Source organism: Acanthaster planci, linkage group LG21 (genome assembly GCF_054643075.1).
Source record: "Acanthaster planci isolate LZ-2023a linkage group LG21, COTS_SCS, whole genome shotgun sequence".
Lineage (NCBI taxonomy): Eukaryota > Metazoa > Echinodermata > Asteroidea > Valvatida > Acanthasteridae > Acanthaster > Acanthaster planci.
Genome location: NC_141797.1, coordinates 8,257,350 through 8,274,538, shown reverse-complemented (window position 1 = coordinate 8,274,538; position 17,189 = coordinate 8,257,350). Strand labels below are relative to the sequence as shown.

The 17,189-nt window shown below is 43.4% G+C and overlaps 1 protein-coding gene across 4 annotated transcripts in view; it reads left to right on the top strand.

The window, feature by feature from the left end:
• Positions 1 to 15,843, top strand: part of LOC110984008 (uncharacterized) — a 53,767-nt gene extending 37,924 nt beyond the window's left edge. For all 4 annotated transcript variants that reach the window (XM_022243773.2, XM_087131111.1, XM_022243774.2 and 1 more), the window contains 5 exons: positions 3,788 to 3,881; positions 8,566 to 8,837; positions 9,593 to 9,775; positions 10,550 to 10,784; positions 10,884 to 15,843. In XM_022243773.2, coding sequence (XP_022099465.2) covers positions 3,788 to 3,881; positions 8,566 to 8,837; positions 9,593 to 9,775; positions 10,550 to 10,784; positions 10,884 to 11,118 — 1,019 coding nt within the window. In that variant the 3' untranslated portion in view covers positions 11,119 to 15,843. The remainder of the gene's footprint in view (positions 1 to 3,787; positions 3,882 to 8,565; positions 8,838 to 9,592; positions 9,776 to 10,549; positions 10,785 to 10,883) is intronic.
• Positions 15,844 to 17,189: the final 1,346 nt, after the last annotated feature.

Sequence of the window (17,189 nt, the reverse complement as noted above, 5' to 3'; positions counted from 1 at the left end):
ATTTTTCTAAATCTGGCTCACATTTTTGACTGTTTACTCACAAACTTGAAATTATTCCTCAGATTTTGCTGTCATTCCTACCTTCAGCTTTTAAAAATGAAGAGTTACAACCCCACTCTCAATACGGACGGCTCACAAAGAAAGTCTGTGCTATCCTGTGACGATTTGAAAACAAATTAGTCGGGTAGCCTGAATAATTCAACCCACTGTAAGGGTGATATTTGGTCATCAGGGTAACCCCAAACCCCTCTTTAATGTCACACAGTCCTCCCACTCTTCTGCAATCATAATTTCCTCCACTGCCTAACCGGTGACATTGGTTTTTCAATTTCGGAAAGGGGGGGTTCGCAACTTACCGGCACACCTCGTCTCTACTCAGCTGGCTGCATCCTCTCATTGTAGCATTGCATTAAAATCCTAACCCCCCCCACATCCTCACCCCATCAACAATAATCGATAGTAAGCTCAGCGAGAGCTCACGCGTGCCACCTAATCAAATTCCCCATCCAAAGTGTTAGGTGCTCCGAATGCAACATACCGGTGCTTAATTGCCGCCGGATCCCCTGGCCAGATCCATAGCCGAGGGTGTGAATCCGCAATTACCACCACCAAAGATACCGTTTCACGTACCTTCCTTTTTTTTTCTGTGCTGTGGGAATTCCGAGAATGCCGGAACCCCTTGCAGGGAGAAACATAACAGGCCGAAGACCGACAGTCGCACTCTCACCTCGACACTTGAATCGTAGTTACCGGGGGCCATTTTGGGGGGGTCACCTGGAGGCACATTACCCCATGCTCATTCTCTTTTTGACGTGCGTGCTGTGCGTGTGTGAGCCTCTGAGATGCGGGAAAACGAGATGTGTCAGAGTGACTTGACAAGTTAATACCTGAGTTTCTACAGGTGAATCGCTGTGTTAAAGAGCAATACGGCAAGGGCGCATGCTCTTGTCAATGACATCCTTTTTTTCCCACAAATGTTATCCCGTGTCTAAAATCCCCAGAAGTCTCCAAAATCACAGAGGAGGTAATCAGATGCAGCTCTGGATACAAATTGTGGGATGAGATTTGAAGCTTTTTCATGCTGGAGGTACATGTACATTGTAGCAAGTAAACTACAAAATGTAGATAGGTTTGTGGCAGCACCGTGCCTTTGGATATATCTCTCTTTTGAGTATTTAGGGTTCCAGTGGTACTCAACATTTCAGACAATATGCTCTGTGACAAACTAATCAATGGCTGGAGTAGAGAAGGAATATTGGTTTTGAAGGTTTGGTGGCAACCACCAAAATGTCACTTATTAAGAATCTCGCGGGTCATTATCTAGTCTGACCATGATGCCTTTCTTACGTGTACATATTTTATGGAACATTTTCATGAAACTTGTTTTAAAATTTTGTTTCAATACATGTATGTGTGGTTTTTGTTTTATTTTATTTTTCTTTTGTGTTTTTTGTTTGTATTTTTTGGGGGGCAGGCTAATTCCATTTCAAAACATCAATAGCTACAAGTAAGCAGACACAGGTTGAATGCAAAAGGGGACTTTTGGGTATGATCCTTGTTTTGATCAATTCCATTAGACCATGACTTCAGCGTAATTTATTATTTAAACAGAGCCCTACATCATTCATGCCTCTCTCTTAGATGTCCACAAAACCATCTCAGACTGCATGCTTCACTGGCCTCATGCTGCACTCTCGTCTTTACTTTTCATCATTTTTTTTCCCGCGCCGACAGCCTCTTATCCCATGTGTTCTGCAGCAGAATGCCTTCTGGCCTCCAAAAACAAACCTGAGAATGCCAGGAGTCGGTATTTAATTTGGACGTAAGGTGTTGACACAGATGTGTGAGACAGAGGGTCCGCGCTGTGTGAGATCGTCCTGGCTGTCGACAGAACTATCAGCCACAAAAATAGTGTTCGCTTCAGGTTTTAGCGAGTGAGGATAGAATTACACTGACGTGACCACACTTAGCTTGGGGAAAAAAAACCTTAAGAAATATGTTGAAGAAGACAAAAGAAAAGAGTAGGGAAACGGAGATGAAAGGAAAAAAAATGCTATTTTGATGGTTTATCAGTTTGCTCCCGTTAAATGTTTGCCCTTCCCCATCCACCCACCCTCCCAACGGAAAGAGCCTTACCCACTTTTTAGCGCTGCCCATGTGTCTGAAATTCACAGGATCTGGTGGCTCGATGGAATCCAAATCAACTGGAACACTGAAAGCAAAGCCAAACTTGCCAGACAAAATTCTAGCTACTCTTGCAACTTTAAGTACCTGTAACCATTCTAAAAGCTGCCAAAAAGAAGGAAGTGGAATTTCAGTTGAAGTTCTTCCAGGGTGTCTTAAGCGATCACATTTTTTTAGCAGTTCTGAAACTTCTGAGAAGAAAAACATAAGGAAAGAAATGAGGCAGATGCTTGGACAAATGAGCTACATGTAGGAACGTTGTCAGTCAACCCAAGCAAGGGTTATTCCGCAGCCTCAGATTTTGGCCAACTATAAAAGATCTTCTTGCTCAGTGTGAGTCAGTGTTCCGCTGCAGGGACATCAAACCACCTGACATGGCATCAAAGAAGGGAATCTTTTCACTCTGTCTGAACTAAAAGGGCTTGCAAATTGGCTCCGGGGCCCAGAGAAGAAAATGGAAAAGCTGAAGATGAAGTCGATCTGTGAGAAAGCCCTGAAGCGTTGTCGCAAAATTGGCCATTCCACAGATACATTGTGCTTGCCATGTACCACCGTCTTGGGAGGTGTACGGTATTGTGCCTTATTGTAAGTCGTCAGAAACTGTCCCACAGTGCTTTTCAGCTGTAGTGCTCTGTATGCGCATCATCCTAAAAAAATTGGGGTCCTTTTTTTTTTTTCATGTCCCCATTACATCTACAATCATATGATTTTTTGTAAAGTTTAGAACATGCTTTTAATTTCCAATCGTGATGAAATTACCTACCCAATAAGTAGAAATAGTTGTAAGTTAATTTCAATGATATCTCCATGTCAAATGACGGTACACAGGCCGGGCGTAAGAAAGGGAGCAAAAATGTCATACTTTGGGACCTGATTTTAGAGAAGGACCTTTAAAACATGGTATCTTATTGTTCAACTATTTGATATACATTGTCTGCAGCAAAGATCGTATAGCGCAAGATGGGGAACTTCACCGTGAATACGCGTAAACGTTGTTATCACATGGGCGCCATTCTGGTTGGACTACGCCTGCGCAGTGCATGTTAATACGCAGGCGCCGCGACAGGCACGCACACACATGAACGTTCACACTCGAATGGCGCCCATGGTGATAACACCTTTATGGCCGAATTACCCATCTTGCGACGCTACGTGGCGCTATATAATCTTTGGACTGCAGAGTGTGCATGTACATGATGTCAGTGTATTTAATAGGTATTGGCAAGTGTGCCCAGAAATTAATATCAGAGGTTGGAAATCTATGCCCGAATGTACGGCGTTTAACCGCGACAGAGGGTCACAATAGTTGATGTAGAAATTGTTTTCTTTTTTGCACATTGTTTGATAACAGGCATTTTACAAGATGTTTGTAAGAACCATGTCAAAAGGCTTGCCGGAGAATACTTGCTCTTGCTCAGAGAGGCCTTACTGTCGTGGGCTTGAGGCCAAGGCAAATCTACATATTGTTTTTGAAAGTTTATTTTTAAGGATCAGTCATGTATAATTTATATTTTGTTAGAAGGGTATGCTCTTCATTTGTGAAGTTAAATATGTTTCTGTCATCTTGAGGTCATTTTCTCTTTGTGTTTTTGGTAATTTGTAGGTAACCGGTGCGTCACTGGCGACATGCTCAGTCTGGAAGGAGGCACAGTCAACGACTCTCATGCTGAAATTATCACAAGACGGGCCTTCTTGCGGTGAGTAGTTTTAATGATCCCTTCTGAAAGTTACCCTGGGAACCAGAAACAGACTTTGGCTATGTTTTACATTCCCGGCATCTGCCCGCTGTGGCACGTTGCTCCCAGCACTAGCCTCCAACTTTAATCAAGCTCGATATCGAAAGCACTTTCAGCTCATGATAACACATCAGGCATGCCATGTTGTCCGAAGAACAGCTGCGCTATTGACTCACAGGGTTTAAAGAGCCACTTTCCAGCGTTTTGGAGGGGTTCAGTCTGTTTTCATTGCATTTGTTTTCGTGTGTGTGCTTATTTTTTCCGTTCCTTTTGGCAGCGTGTCTGTCATTTTAATCTGCCCCCATGAAATGCATTAGCTACCGGTAGATCCATTATGCATAATCAAAAGTGCGTTAAATCCTGAGGTGCAAAAGCCAGCTACACACTGGATATTCCACTCCCAGCTGCCGGCATTTTCATTCCAGGGGTGGGAGATGGGGGCGTTGCATATTTTTTTTTCAAAGGGCGTGCCGTAACGGAGGTCCGTGCGTCACAAACAGTTGTTTCAATGACGTCGATTGGTTCATAGTGCACGGTAGTCGCTGTTAGGAATCCACTGCTTCCAAATAGTGGGCAGTTCTCCAAATTCATGGAAGGGGAGGGTTGCAAGTAACAGCTGAATGGGGAATTTGTGCTATCAGATTGGTCATCATCCTTGTCAAATATTAAACTGTCTGACGTGTGATGTATTTTTATCTTAATTTTTTTTACTGTATTATTGTTTCCCACTGTGTTTTCTTTTACATATTTGTGTTGTTTGTGTTTTTCATTTTTTTACTCCCGTTTGGAGTTTATTTCTATTCCGTTGTAATCTTTTAAAAATCTTCATATTGTAGTATTTTATTTTTTTTAAGTTCATTCATTTTAATGTAGGTTTTAATGTTGATTTTCTTTAAGTGTTATGACAGGGCTTTGTGAAAGATCACCATTTTGGAGAATAAGCTACCCTGTATAAATATGACTAATAATAATCACAATAATCATAATAATAAAGAGAAGATGGACTCCAAGTGGTGCCATAGTGTGTCCGTTGTGTGACCATTATACGCATCCATACTGTAGACTCGTTTTAGCTCTCTTTCTGACAAATCTTCTTCAAGAAAAAGACGACTTTTTTTTATCTTTGCCCCTCTTCTTTCATTTTTATCTTTTCTTGTTTTTACTTTCTTATTTTTTACAATTTACAAAGTATTTAGGGGGGGGTGATCTGTTATGTGTACCCCACCCTGCCCAGCTCATCCTTCAGCGACATGTTGTAGAGAGACTGAACTGTTTGAGAGCCCCGGATGATGGGAAGAGAATCACTTTAAAAAAAAACCACTTGGCTTGGAATTGGTTTTAAAAAATTGTTCTTTTGAGAAAAGGCAGTGGAATATCCGGAAGAGGAGGAGAAGTTGCCCTTTTTTTTAATCGAAAGCACTGCATTTTAGAAACAATAGTTAGAGGGTTAGAATTATTTCAGGAATGATAAAAATGGACTGTCAATTTAACGGGGAAAATGACATTTTTAACTCAGACCTAAGACCTGGTTACACCCCCTGTACAGGTGACACGTGTCCCTCCTTCCTTTTCCCCCACCCCCCAGCAGAGGTCCATCCCCACCCCTAATCCCCCTTCAGTCCCCTTGTTTTTTTTAAATTTTGAAATGTACACAACCTGTGTACAAGCTGCAGCACCACTGTTTAAGACCCCTCCCCCTTCGAAAAATGTGTTCCCCCCCAAGGTGTCCAGATCCCCCTCCTCCAGAAATTTTACCCCCCCCCATTAAGCACCACTGAAGAAAAAAATCCAACATGCATCTTTGATGCAGTATTTGTCAGCCGCGTCATCGTGTAGCAGGTAGCTGTCCCAACCCAAGGTGTCGCCACAGTGTAGCCATGTGCCGAAGACGCCAGCGTGGCGAAGTCGGCGGCAGGCGCGATGGAGATCACACTTCATTAAGACGGGGCAATTTAAATGTTAATTGCAGCCCGGCGAGTGTCGCACATTGTGGCCCATCTGCAGTGCGCGGGAAAGCAAATATAGCGACACTGTTATGATTTGCGATGCGGGTTCAGGAAAGGGTAAGAGCAACGTCAACACTTGCACAGCGCTCTCTGAGTGCATCTTACTATAAGATTCTGCTGAAGGGGATTTATGATTTGGTTTGCTTTTAAAATACGGAACATATTCTGAAGTACATTTACTATATGTGTTCATTGCTTGGAGCATTGTGAAGATTCAAACTCGATTTTGACTAAACATGTACATTTCACAATGGACATAATGCATAGATGTATAAGTACGTATATACATGTACATGTAGGCATTAAATACTCCCTGGATCCCTTGATCCATGCCAGAGTCTGCAAAATGGCCCTGAGATTGATCCAGTTCAGTCTTTTCATGCAGCCAGACAGCTAAATGCAAACACGTTAACCATCTCTGCCCCAACCGCTTTGTGTTTGCACCATTCTTTGCCTCCTGCCTCAATGCTATGCATTCATGCCTCAATACCTCATTATAAGACATTGAGAACTGCAGAGATTTCAATATCCTAAGTGTTTTGGGCTGCATTAGTGAACGTTCATATACACATGCAATGACTGGATTTTTTTTTTTCAGGGTTTAAATATAGGGTAGGTACCATGTACCAGTGTACAGGACCGTGCTAATTCATCTTGAGCTTCTAAACACAGAACCGTGCTAAGCTATGAAAAACTTTGCTTAGCAAGAGAGTTACAAGCCCTAAGCTTATACACTGTGTATTTGTCATTTGTGCTGTAGGTTCGTCAGTTATTTTTGGCTCAGCAAGCAAACGTGACCAAATACCTAAACACAATTAGCCCTAATGTCACCAGATCAACTTTAAGCTCACCCCTGTTGGGGGTCAATTTCATAGAGCTGCTTAAGCACAAAATTTGCTTAAGCGTGAAAAATCCTTGCTTGACAAATCAGGTTACCAGCCAAAACTAAATTGTTTTGGAATGGTATTCACCTCTCTCTTGGTTAGCATGGCAATCACATAGATTTTGAGCTGGTTACCTTTTTTTTAAACAGACTTTTTTGCACTTAAGCAAATTTTGTGCTAAAGCAGTTCTATAAAACTGGCCCCTGCTGTTCTTCCACCGTGGGAAACAAGAGGAACCTTCAACTACTCTCACCAAATTAATGAACATTGTCATCGTGATGCCAACCTGAGTGATACATCAAAACATGCAACCCAGTTGCACTTCCAACTGGAACAAAATTCTGAAAAAAAATTCTGTCTAAAGACTTGTTTTGCAAGATCTGGTCACGAACTTGTTCAGCAGTATTTTGTTTGCACGGCATCCTTACCAAATTGGGCCACGTAGCCAAGAATCATTGATTTCTCGCGCATGTGTCCGTGTCTCGCATGTGTCCCATGCAAGCTACCCTTGCACACCTGAACTTTAATTGACGGTTTCCCCTGTTCAATTCTGCGATCGCCTGCTGTCAGCTTGAAAAATCGTCATCAGGAATATTTCATGCCAGTCGCACGTCCTGTGCAGCCACGCGGGGCAGAGGTGTGAAGTCCGTGCGGGGGCATGGCAGATCAAATTCCGAGTTGAAGATGACTCAAATGTGGCAACGCGACAGTTGATGACGAACAGGACTCAATATTAAGCCACCAGCTCAAGGAAGGTACAAATGTGGGGGAAGAGTCGTATAATCCCATCGTCCATGATGCGTAACATTACGGCTTTGCGTTACTGTCTCAAGAAAAGACCCTAATCATCATTTATTCAGTCATTTATCCATCATAAAATGAGACATTTATGGTTGATTAAGTTTCTAAAGGAAAAAGTACCGGTAGAAGGGGGCTCTATATTTTCCATCGTCTGTATCTTGAAAAACATTAATATTGAATGAGACTACATGTAGTCCTCTGCTTTACAAAAATAAAAAGGTTTAAAACACACTTCGGTCCTTGTCAGGTTTTAAATATTTTAGAATGGTAAATTTCCTGTGTTATTATGGCAGAATTAATGATAAAAATGCCTGCGAAACACAGAGATCAGACCAGAGATGTGAGTAAAAAAAAGTTAACCTTACGCTGATACACAAAAGAAACTGTCTGCCATCACACCTTCTCTTGCATGTCACGTTTGTTGTTTTGACCGCACATCCAATCCTGAGTCGATTCTGTTAGGGGCCATGGTACAGTATATTTTGCCATAATATCCGAGCAAAGAGGAAAGTAGGCACATTATTGAAAGTATGAGGAGTACCGTTAAAACCGTAGTGTAATTCTGTTTTTTGGTAGACACCTTAAAGCAAGAAAGTTTCTTCAATTTTAATAACAGTTGGCACCCTCTTATATTTTTCATGAGTGGAGAATACTGAAATAAGTAATAGCATTTTTGATTTACCCGTGCACAGCTGTAGTGCCAAGCTGGCTTTTATCAAAGATCTAATAGGAAAATTTTGTGACCATCTTGTTTAAAGAACTGGTGATTTGGAGCTCAGAACCCCACATTTTCCTGAGGCATGCCTCTTCCTAAAAGAACATGACCAGTATTGCTGAAACTTTTTATAGTCGATGCCACAACCATGCAAACTTCTAAGTCTTACTTTGAGAATTTTCTATTCAACAGAAAGACAAAATGTGAATAGTCTTTTGGGTTTTGTTTGCTGGTTCCAGATATCTTTACAACCAGCTGGCTGAGTTTAAACAGAACCCGGACAACACCATCCTAGTGGAGACCTCCCCAGGTCGGTTCAGGGTCAGGCCGGGCGTGAGCTTCCACCTCTACATCAGCACCGCGCCCTGCGGCGACGGCGCCCAGTTCTCCCGTACCGACGCCGGGGAGAATGCAGAGGGGCCCGAGGGGTTGGAGTTCAACGGGCAGGCCCAGCACCTGCCCACCTTTGGCAAGAACATCCAGGGCCTGCTTAGGACCAAAATGGAGTATGGTAGGTGTACACACCAGCCACGTCTCTGATCCTGTGTCCAAATGTTGTGGCTAGGGCTACAAATAATGCATGTGCATATGGAAGCCGCTAGCTAGCCACTTCCCATAGAGGCATGTGTTGCTACAGCCACTTGAAATGAACATAGCCTCAAGTGTTCTGTAGATATGGAATGGCATCCAGGGTTATAGCTGATCAAGTCATTTCAGTGAGTATGAGTTTAGTCACTAGGGTTGAGTCTGAGACTTGATTCGGGTCGCTTCACGTTTATTGTTCCCTTCTTATTGATATGAAATTGACCAGTGGTGTAACCATGCCTCAGGGTTAGGGTTCCAAATGTTACACGAGATGGTTCAAACCATCCACCATGTGACTTGCCCCAAGAGAAAGACAGTTCCAGTCTGCTGTCGGGCCCGTTTGTTTTACTTGGAACCAAATCTCAATCAGTAATCTGTCATTGATTCATTCACACCAGATCCCGCCTAATGGATAGATGGAGCCAGTATTTGGATCATGGATTAAGATCCAGATCAGTGAGAAACAGACAGATTTCTCGTTACATCCATACTGCATAACTAGAGGCAAATGTGAAAGCAAAGCGAGTGCAGCAAAATTTCCTTCGAGTTGAAATGTGCTTAACGTTTGTGAAATCACAGCATGAATATTTAAGCTGACATCACAAATTTGCAATTGTGTTCATTTTCCCACATACATGTAGTATGAACCAGCCTTTATCCTGTTTTTATTCTCGTGCCCAGGTGAAGGCACTATCCCCGTGGATTCCAGCCACCCGGTCCAGACCTGGGACGGCATCATCCGGGGTGAGCGGCTCCGCACCATGTCCTGCAGCGACAAGGTGGCACGCTGGAACATCCTAGGCCTCCAGGGGGCACTGCTGAGCCACTTCATTGAGCCTATGTACCTCAGCTCACTGACATTAGGTAAAAGAACGAAATTGCCCAAGGATGCAAGTTCATCACACTCTTGACGAGAAATCTGTATGGGAGCGTTCCTCTCTGCAGAAAATACAAGTTCAACCTTTGCCCTTCTTTATCCATTTGCTTAAACCAATGATTAACGTTACAGGTGCCTGCCAGTAAGCATCTCGGGACATGCTGTGGTATCTCAGCTGATGAATTTGCTATTAAAGCGATAGTTTCTGCTGAGCAGATTGTTGACTTTACTCACAGCAAAAAAGCACATCAAGTGGAAGTTCACAACATTTTTAACGACCACAAACATCACCTTTAATTTCCCAACTGCATGGAGGCACGCAAGTTTATCTGGAATCCAAGAGTGGAGAGAGGATGCGACAGGGACCCCGCCTCCTGTGAAGAGAAAAATGCTGCTTGAATGGCAATTTTGTTTGGATCTGTTTTCCAAAGGCATGTAAAAGCCACAAAAAGTAGAATTAAACTGAGAAAGGTCCTCTAAAGGTTACGTGACAAAATACCCACAAGTTTTGGCCCCATGAAAAGGCAATTAGGGCCCCCTCCCCTGACTCGTCTTGGTCACTTGAGGACAGACGGAGCGTACTCTCCGAACCGTTGAGTACCCTCTGGTTTTTTTCAGAACCGCACATGCTCAGACAGATATCCTTGCATGGTGCTACCGCAAACCTCTACAATTTACGCGGTTTTTGCTTTGTCGCGGACTCCTCTTGTTTGTCGTTTTCGTTTCTTTTATTCTCTGTTGCCCACCTGTCCTCTCCCAAGGTTCCCTGTACCATCACGGCCACCTGTCCCGGGCAGTCTGCTGTCGCCTCAGCCACTCCGTGGACACCCAGGAGCTGACAGCCACCCTGCCGGCCCCCTACAGCGTCCACCACCCCCAACTGGGCTGCGTCACAGCATTTGACCCTCCTAGGGGTACGGAAAAGACCAAGGCCCTCAGCATCAACTGGTTCGTGGAGTGCGGGGGCCCGGAGGTCACCGACGGGACGAAAGGAAGGTGAGGCCCGCGTCGTATTTTGTAAATATGAATATGCATGATGTGGAATGCATTATTCATGATGAGCTTACTATTGCCGCCCCCTTTGCTCCCTTTCAGGGTCCAAGGGGTGGTCCCCTCTCAGCTATGCAAGTCGGCCCTCTTTGCGGAGTTTCAGCGGGTGGCGGGGCTGTACGGCCGCGACGATCTCCTGCAGGCCCGCACCTACCATGAGGCTAAAGGCCTGGCCGTAGACTTTGCAGCTGCCAAGGCGTACATGAAGGAGGCCTTCAAGAAGGGCGGGTACGGGGTGTGGATCGAGAAGCCAGTAGAGGAGGAACTCTTCTCACTGTGACCCAAAATGTTCGTAAGAGGTCAAAAGGCAACAATCTTGAAACGCCACCCAGAATTTCTTTTTTAAATGTTCTGCATATTTCACGGGGCCTGTAGTGTCCCCTAAAGAGACCGACGATGTGTTTCCACTGAAGTTGAATCTGTCCGTGATGTTTGGCCACAGAAGTGTACTAAAACACTCGGATGTAAAATGCTGTTTTCAAAATACTTGAACCAGAGTTACTTTCCTGGGTTGAAATTTTAACCCAACGCCCCTTGTATAAAAATACTTCAATTTTCCCCGGGTAATTACACATTCAAAATTTCTCCTTTTTCAGTTATTTCCACAACCAGTTTTGTGAAATTTTTGTGGAGACTTTTACCAGCTTTTGTCTGGGGTCTCCAAAGCTAGAGAGGACAAATTTCATGTAGAAAACTTTTTAGACAAAGGGGCGTGGAAACAGAAAAGGCTGAGACAGAGGCTGTGTCCGAAATGGGCTTCCAGAGCTACGGCTAGGTCTAATGTCTTGGTGTCTTAACGTATTTCCAATGGAGTGAAGACCAAGGCCTAGTTCTAGACAACAGTTTCAGATGCAGCCAGAGACTGCAATATAAATTCACCTTTCTCAGGCCCTAGGTGGCGCTGTTCATTTCTGCCATTCAGTCTTTTGTATGGTACAGTGTTTCAGAAGTACACACAGGAAATGGAAAACAGCAAACGGAACCTGACTTTCCAACTACCGTGTTCCAATTTTCTGTAGTTTCAGGGGGCATATTTTTCTCCAAATCATGCATCATTAAGAGTTCCCTAAGAGTTGGGAGGCAGGCCAACATGGCTCTTCCTTAACAGCAAGCCAGCCAGATCCCTAGAAATTTGTTGACAAAACATGTCGCTGGTATTTTACGGTGACACCATTGACATGTGCAGCATGAAAGATCTATTTTGTGAGTATGTGTGACCGGTTTACTCAACATTTCGGACGATGTGTTCTGTCCATCATTATCAGGAGACTGCTGGATTTTGACTGGAATGGGGCTTAAATAGGTCGAGGTGTTCATGGATCCGTGAAAACTGAAGCCAAGCCACGAGTGCACTGGGGCATGACGGAGTGGCAGGCTAGGTGATGTTCATTCAGGTGAAACTGTGTCACCATTCTCACCTTCCAAGTTCATTTCTCGCTACTGACAAGGATTTCCTGCTTCAAGATGTTGCAGAAAAGAATGAAATAAGTACTTGAATAGATACGTAAACAACCTGAAATAGATCTTTATTCCATCTCAGTTACTGGTAGTACAGATGAATGGATGTGGCTTGATATCACGTATCACTCTGTTGAGACAATCGAAAATAGTTTGGGATCTGGATGTAACAGTATCCGTCGTACATATTTGATTTGACTATTTTTCGTTTATCACCCTGGCTTCAGTTTCTCGGAAGATGTATCACTTTGGACTCTTGAAACAGAGCCACAAAGTTGCGAGTGGAAAGAGCAAGTGGTCATTCTTAGGACCGCCTTCCGTAACTGTGACCATTACCGTCGTTGTATGCTGAGCAATGGACTGCAAACTTTTCTTCCGTTTGGCATCCAAGCATGAGCAGGCGCGGGTACGGCTGAAGCCAGGGTCGGAATATCCTATAGGCACAGTGGGTACTACTTAATTGTGGGGTCTGAAAAAATTTAAGGGATTATGAAAATAGCACAGTGTGCTACGAAATCAAACTAGCTAAAGTGTAAAGCTTAGCCCAGCTTGGCATCAACATTAAATGGGAGGCTTGATCACTTACAGACGATGGGAGACGTAGGGATGCCTTGGGTGGAGTAGGCCCTACAGAACACCTGTGCCCGGGGCCAAGGGAACCATTACTCGGACCCTTGCTGAACCTGTTGTAAGTGGTTATCTGTGGGCCAAGGGTCAACCGGCTAAATGTGGCCACCAGCCAGCCCGTGTCACTCTAATACTGACAAGATGCTTGTTATAGTGTGTTACACATACTTAGAATTAATACTGACAAGATGCTTGTTACAGTGTGTTACACATACTTAGAATTTCTTTCCTCTTTGTATCAAACATCTCCATAGTTGGCAGTTATTGCTTCTTGGCATATTCAGAGATGCCTCTTTCGCATTCTCGTGCAAAGAACAAACAAACTGTTAGTTCTTCGATAGACTGGAGTAACTGATAGGGGCTGGATTGATGTGCGACTCTGCAGCCGAGAACTTTGGAAGAGGGCGAAAATAAGGTCCCACATTTAGCAAACAAGTCTGTTCCATTCCTTTATTGTTCTGAATGTCCCCTGTCCTATATCAAGGCCCTTGTTTTGAAGAGACTCGAGTATTTAGCATTGCAAAGGTCTCGAGGGGGGGAAAGCCTCAATTTTAACATGGATTGCCATGCCTAACTACGATAGAACTTGAGCAAAGAATTATAGGCCTAAGCTCCCATGAGAAGTTGCCATATCCTTCCAAACATACCGCCCCAAGTACTCTTAAGGTATGCCAGAAATTAGTTGTGTGCTGCAACGAACTATCTATAAAATATAACTATGTAATCATATAGATTTTTAATAGTAACTATTATGAAGAAAAGCGTAATTATTGTACACTTCCATGTTTTATTGCTTACATCTCCTATATATATGCAATGTAAAGTGTATAAAGTGCCTTATTTTCGTTTGGGTATTTGCCATGATCGTTTTATGAGTATGTTATGAATATTTTGAGTGGATATTTTGATGTTTCCTAAGTACTTAAGAAGTTTATAGGTATAATGTAATTGATGAACAAAGTTTTAGCTGTGTTTGAAAAGTGTTCTTTTGTTCCAGAAATTTATAGAACTGTTTGAAACTGTTGCTTTCTTTTGATGTCTTTTTGAAGAGCTCTAAGCTTGTAATGAGGAAGATGTGTGACACGTTCGAAAGGTGCAGATTTGGTTTGGGATTTTGTTTTTTGGGGTTTTTTTTGTCAGATCTTCGAGCTTAGAATCGAGTGCAAGCAGGCGACAATTCCTTACCTCGCTAACCCCTTGCAGAATTGGCAAAATGCCAGCCAAATTAATCCAGAGGCCCCCATGAATTTGACTCTGAACTAGATGAGGATACCATTTTTACAACCAGGATATTTGAGGCAATATTTATTAGTAAAGTAGGCACTGGAAAAAGTGTAGTGTAAAAAGCTTTCCATATTTTCTTTTGGGGAAAAAGTCGTAAAAACTGAAATAAGTTTTAAAAACGTATTTTTGTAGGCACGCTGATACAAAAGCTTACATGCTTTTTAACGGTATATTTCAGACTATGCAATGTAGAGCCAATGAGCCTGTTAGGTATGTCAAAAACGTAAGGACATTCGAGAAGAAAGCATGCGTGCGAGTCCGTGTACGGCCGCGCTGATAGGTCAGACTTCGCGCGCGCAGACTGCTGGGCATGCGCTGTTAAGGTACCGAACTGGCTCATTAGGAAGCATGCTTGTAGCCAGATGTTAATTCCATTTGTAAAAGTATTGTTTGCACAATATTTGCCGCCAAATGTTGACTGGATCGGAATTGCTAGCCCGAGCTTGTTCATTGTTACAAGTCTTATCTAGATACGATTAGATAGGACCCTTCATCCAAAATCCTTTACTATGCAGAAACCAAGGACGAACTTTGTGTGCATGAACCTTTGGGGGGGGGCCGCACGCACGTGAAAAGAAGAAAAAGGGCTGTGCCTTTCTTATCTTTCTCGATTCTGCAAACTCCTCCAGAAGCCGCAATTGTTTTGAAAGGAGTTTGGAGTGGGGTGTAACATTGGCGAAATGGCTAAGTTTAATCAGCCGCAAGTTCATTATTTAAGTGCAAGTATTGTGTTCCATGGACTGTAGGTTCATAGAGGTTCGAATTCCGTCTCAGTCAATTGAACTGAATTCTATCCAGAACATATTTAACTATCAATTTAGAAGTGTTATACCAATTCAGATTTCTCTCGGCACGTTTATCCTTTCACATCGCAGTGACTTTCAATTAAGCTAAGCAATGTTTTTAGTGCTTTTCTCGAAATTTTCTCTTTTTTCGATTTTAGATCGGAGGAGACAACATAGCTTAACCAAAACATTTCTTCGACTTTTACTTTATCTTGCTATAGCCTTACCGTACATGTGTTTCGTCCGTATTTTTCCGAGATTTCATCGGTTCCCATAAAAATTCTGCTGTCATTCAGTCTCAGATTTATGATGTATGAACCCGCTATTTATTAGCAGAAACTTCACTGTAAAATCATCGATCAGAACGAGAGACAGCCTTCTCGTATTTGTTTTTGCCGTATTATTAATTAAAGAAAGCCATTTTAAGACTTGTTCCGACCTGTGTGACCTGTTTGCGTCTTTTTAATGCAGAAAAAGGAAGTGTTCCCCGAGCGTGCTGAAGACAGACGACGAAAGAAAAGCGAAGTACAAAATACTTCGCCTCCAAATTTTAGACTGATAATTTAAATGTGCACAGTTCCTAACTTAATTGGGCGGCTGAACGATCCACCGTCCGGGTTTGAATCTTGAGGGCGTGTGTATGTTCTCCATTCTCGACTTTTTTAACCGAGTGTTTTAGATAAATATTAGAAACGAGCGCTTTTAGTTGGGGACCCAAATTGGATAGTCGGTAGAGGTACCGTCTGCGAAGAGAGTGGTCCCGGGTTCGAATCCCGACCAGGGAACCTGTGGTGGGTCGGAGTTCCGTGGCACTTGTCTAGGATTACTAGATAAAATAAAATAGAGTTTTATTCTTTTTTTCGATAAAAAGTACGAGTCAAAAGGAAGTAAAAGGCCCCTCACTGACGACCCCAGGATTCGAACCCAGGACCTCCGGTATGGCCGTTAGAGTGCCTACCACTAGGCCAACACGCTCTTCTCACATCAAAGAGGTTAAGAAGTGATATATAAATATTCGAGTGCCAACAACTGGAAATAATCAGAAACTCTTAAGTCTGCGCGCATGCGTGTTCGTTCATCATATCAGCTTCAGGATACCTGGGTAATTATTTCCGAGAGGTCATCTTTTAACATGATTTTTACAACTGATTTTCTTTCAAAACTCATTTGATGGTAGATAAATCATTTTCGATATGAGACAAATTGAGCTGGTCATTTCCCGAGACTAATTAAAAGTTTGTTTTCTTTTGTTCCGCTCGGAGCGGATAGTATACAAACTGGGGTTGCAACATCGCGCGACACAAAAAATGCCAAACGCATATATATTTGTCGGGAATATTAATTTTGTTAGTAGGAATGCGACGGTAACGCAAGCATTTCCTAGTCGTCTGTTAACCAGCGGAGTTTAGTTCCGACCAAAAGAGTCTCCGTTGCCAAGAAATAGCGCCCTCTCTTAGTCCGACTCGAGGTCCATTGGCCGGAGAGGAATGTCATGCATGTAAGCTTCACCGTGAGTGCACGTAAAACGTTGCAATCGCGTGGCGCCATTTGAGCAAGCGATACGCCTGCGCAATGGACATTAATGCAAAAGCGCAGGCGCCGCAGTAGGCACGTGCACCTAGCGAGCCTGCGCCGAAGCATTACTGTAAACTGCGCAGGCGTATCGCTTGCTTAAATGGCGCCCCTGGTAATTACACCTTTTGGGCAGAGTTATCCATCTTGCGCCTTCGGCGCTATACGATCTTTGGTGCATACCACCTGCGTCAGAACAGGGTAGCTCGGCGGTAATGGCTTTTACATGTAATTCTGGTCGCCCGATTTATCCTTACAAGCCAGGTAAAATCATTCATTCTTCACGGCCATTACAACTGTCTAGCCTTGCAGTAGACTCGACGACAAGTCGTAGATGGTCGTGTTCTGTCTGCCAACCTCAAACAAACGAGGCGAGCAACGAAACGTCTCCGCGCAAAGGTAGAAATACGCGTTGACCGTGCAGATCGACTTGGACTTGGCACCAACGGGGCTGAGACTGGAGGAAAGTCAAACATCCACAAAATAACCACCAGAGGTTTTGAGGGCCCGACTGCAGCGCAGGGCCTACGGTAGACATTTGTGTCTGCCTGATGGCGCCTCTTAAAATACCCGTGTTTGTGTTCCATACCAACTTTTATGTGCACCGTTCGTAGTCGGGGGTAGA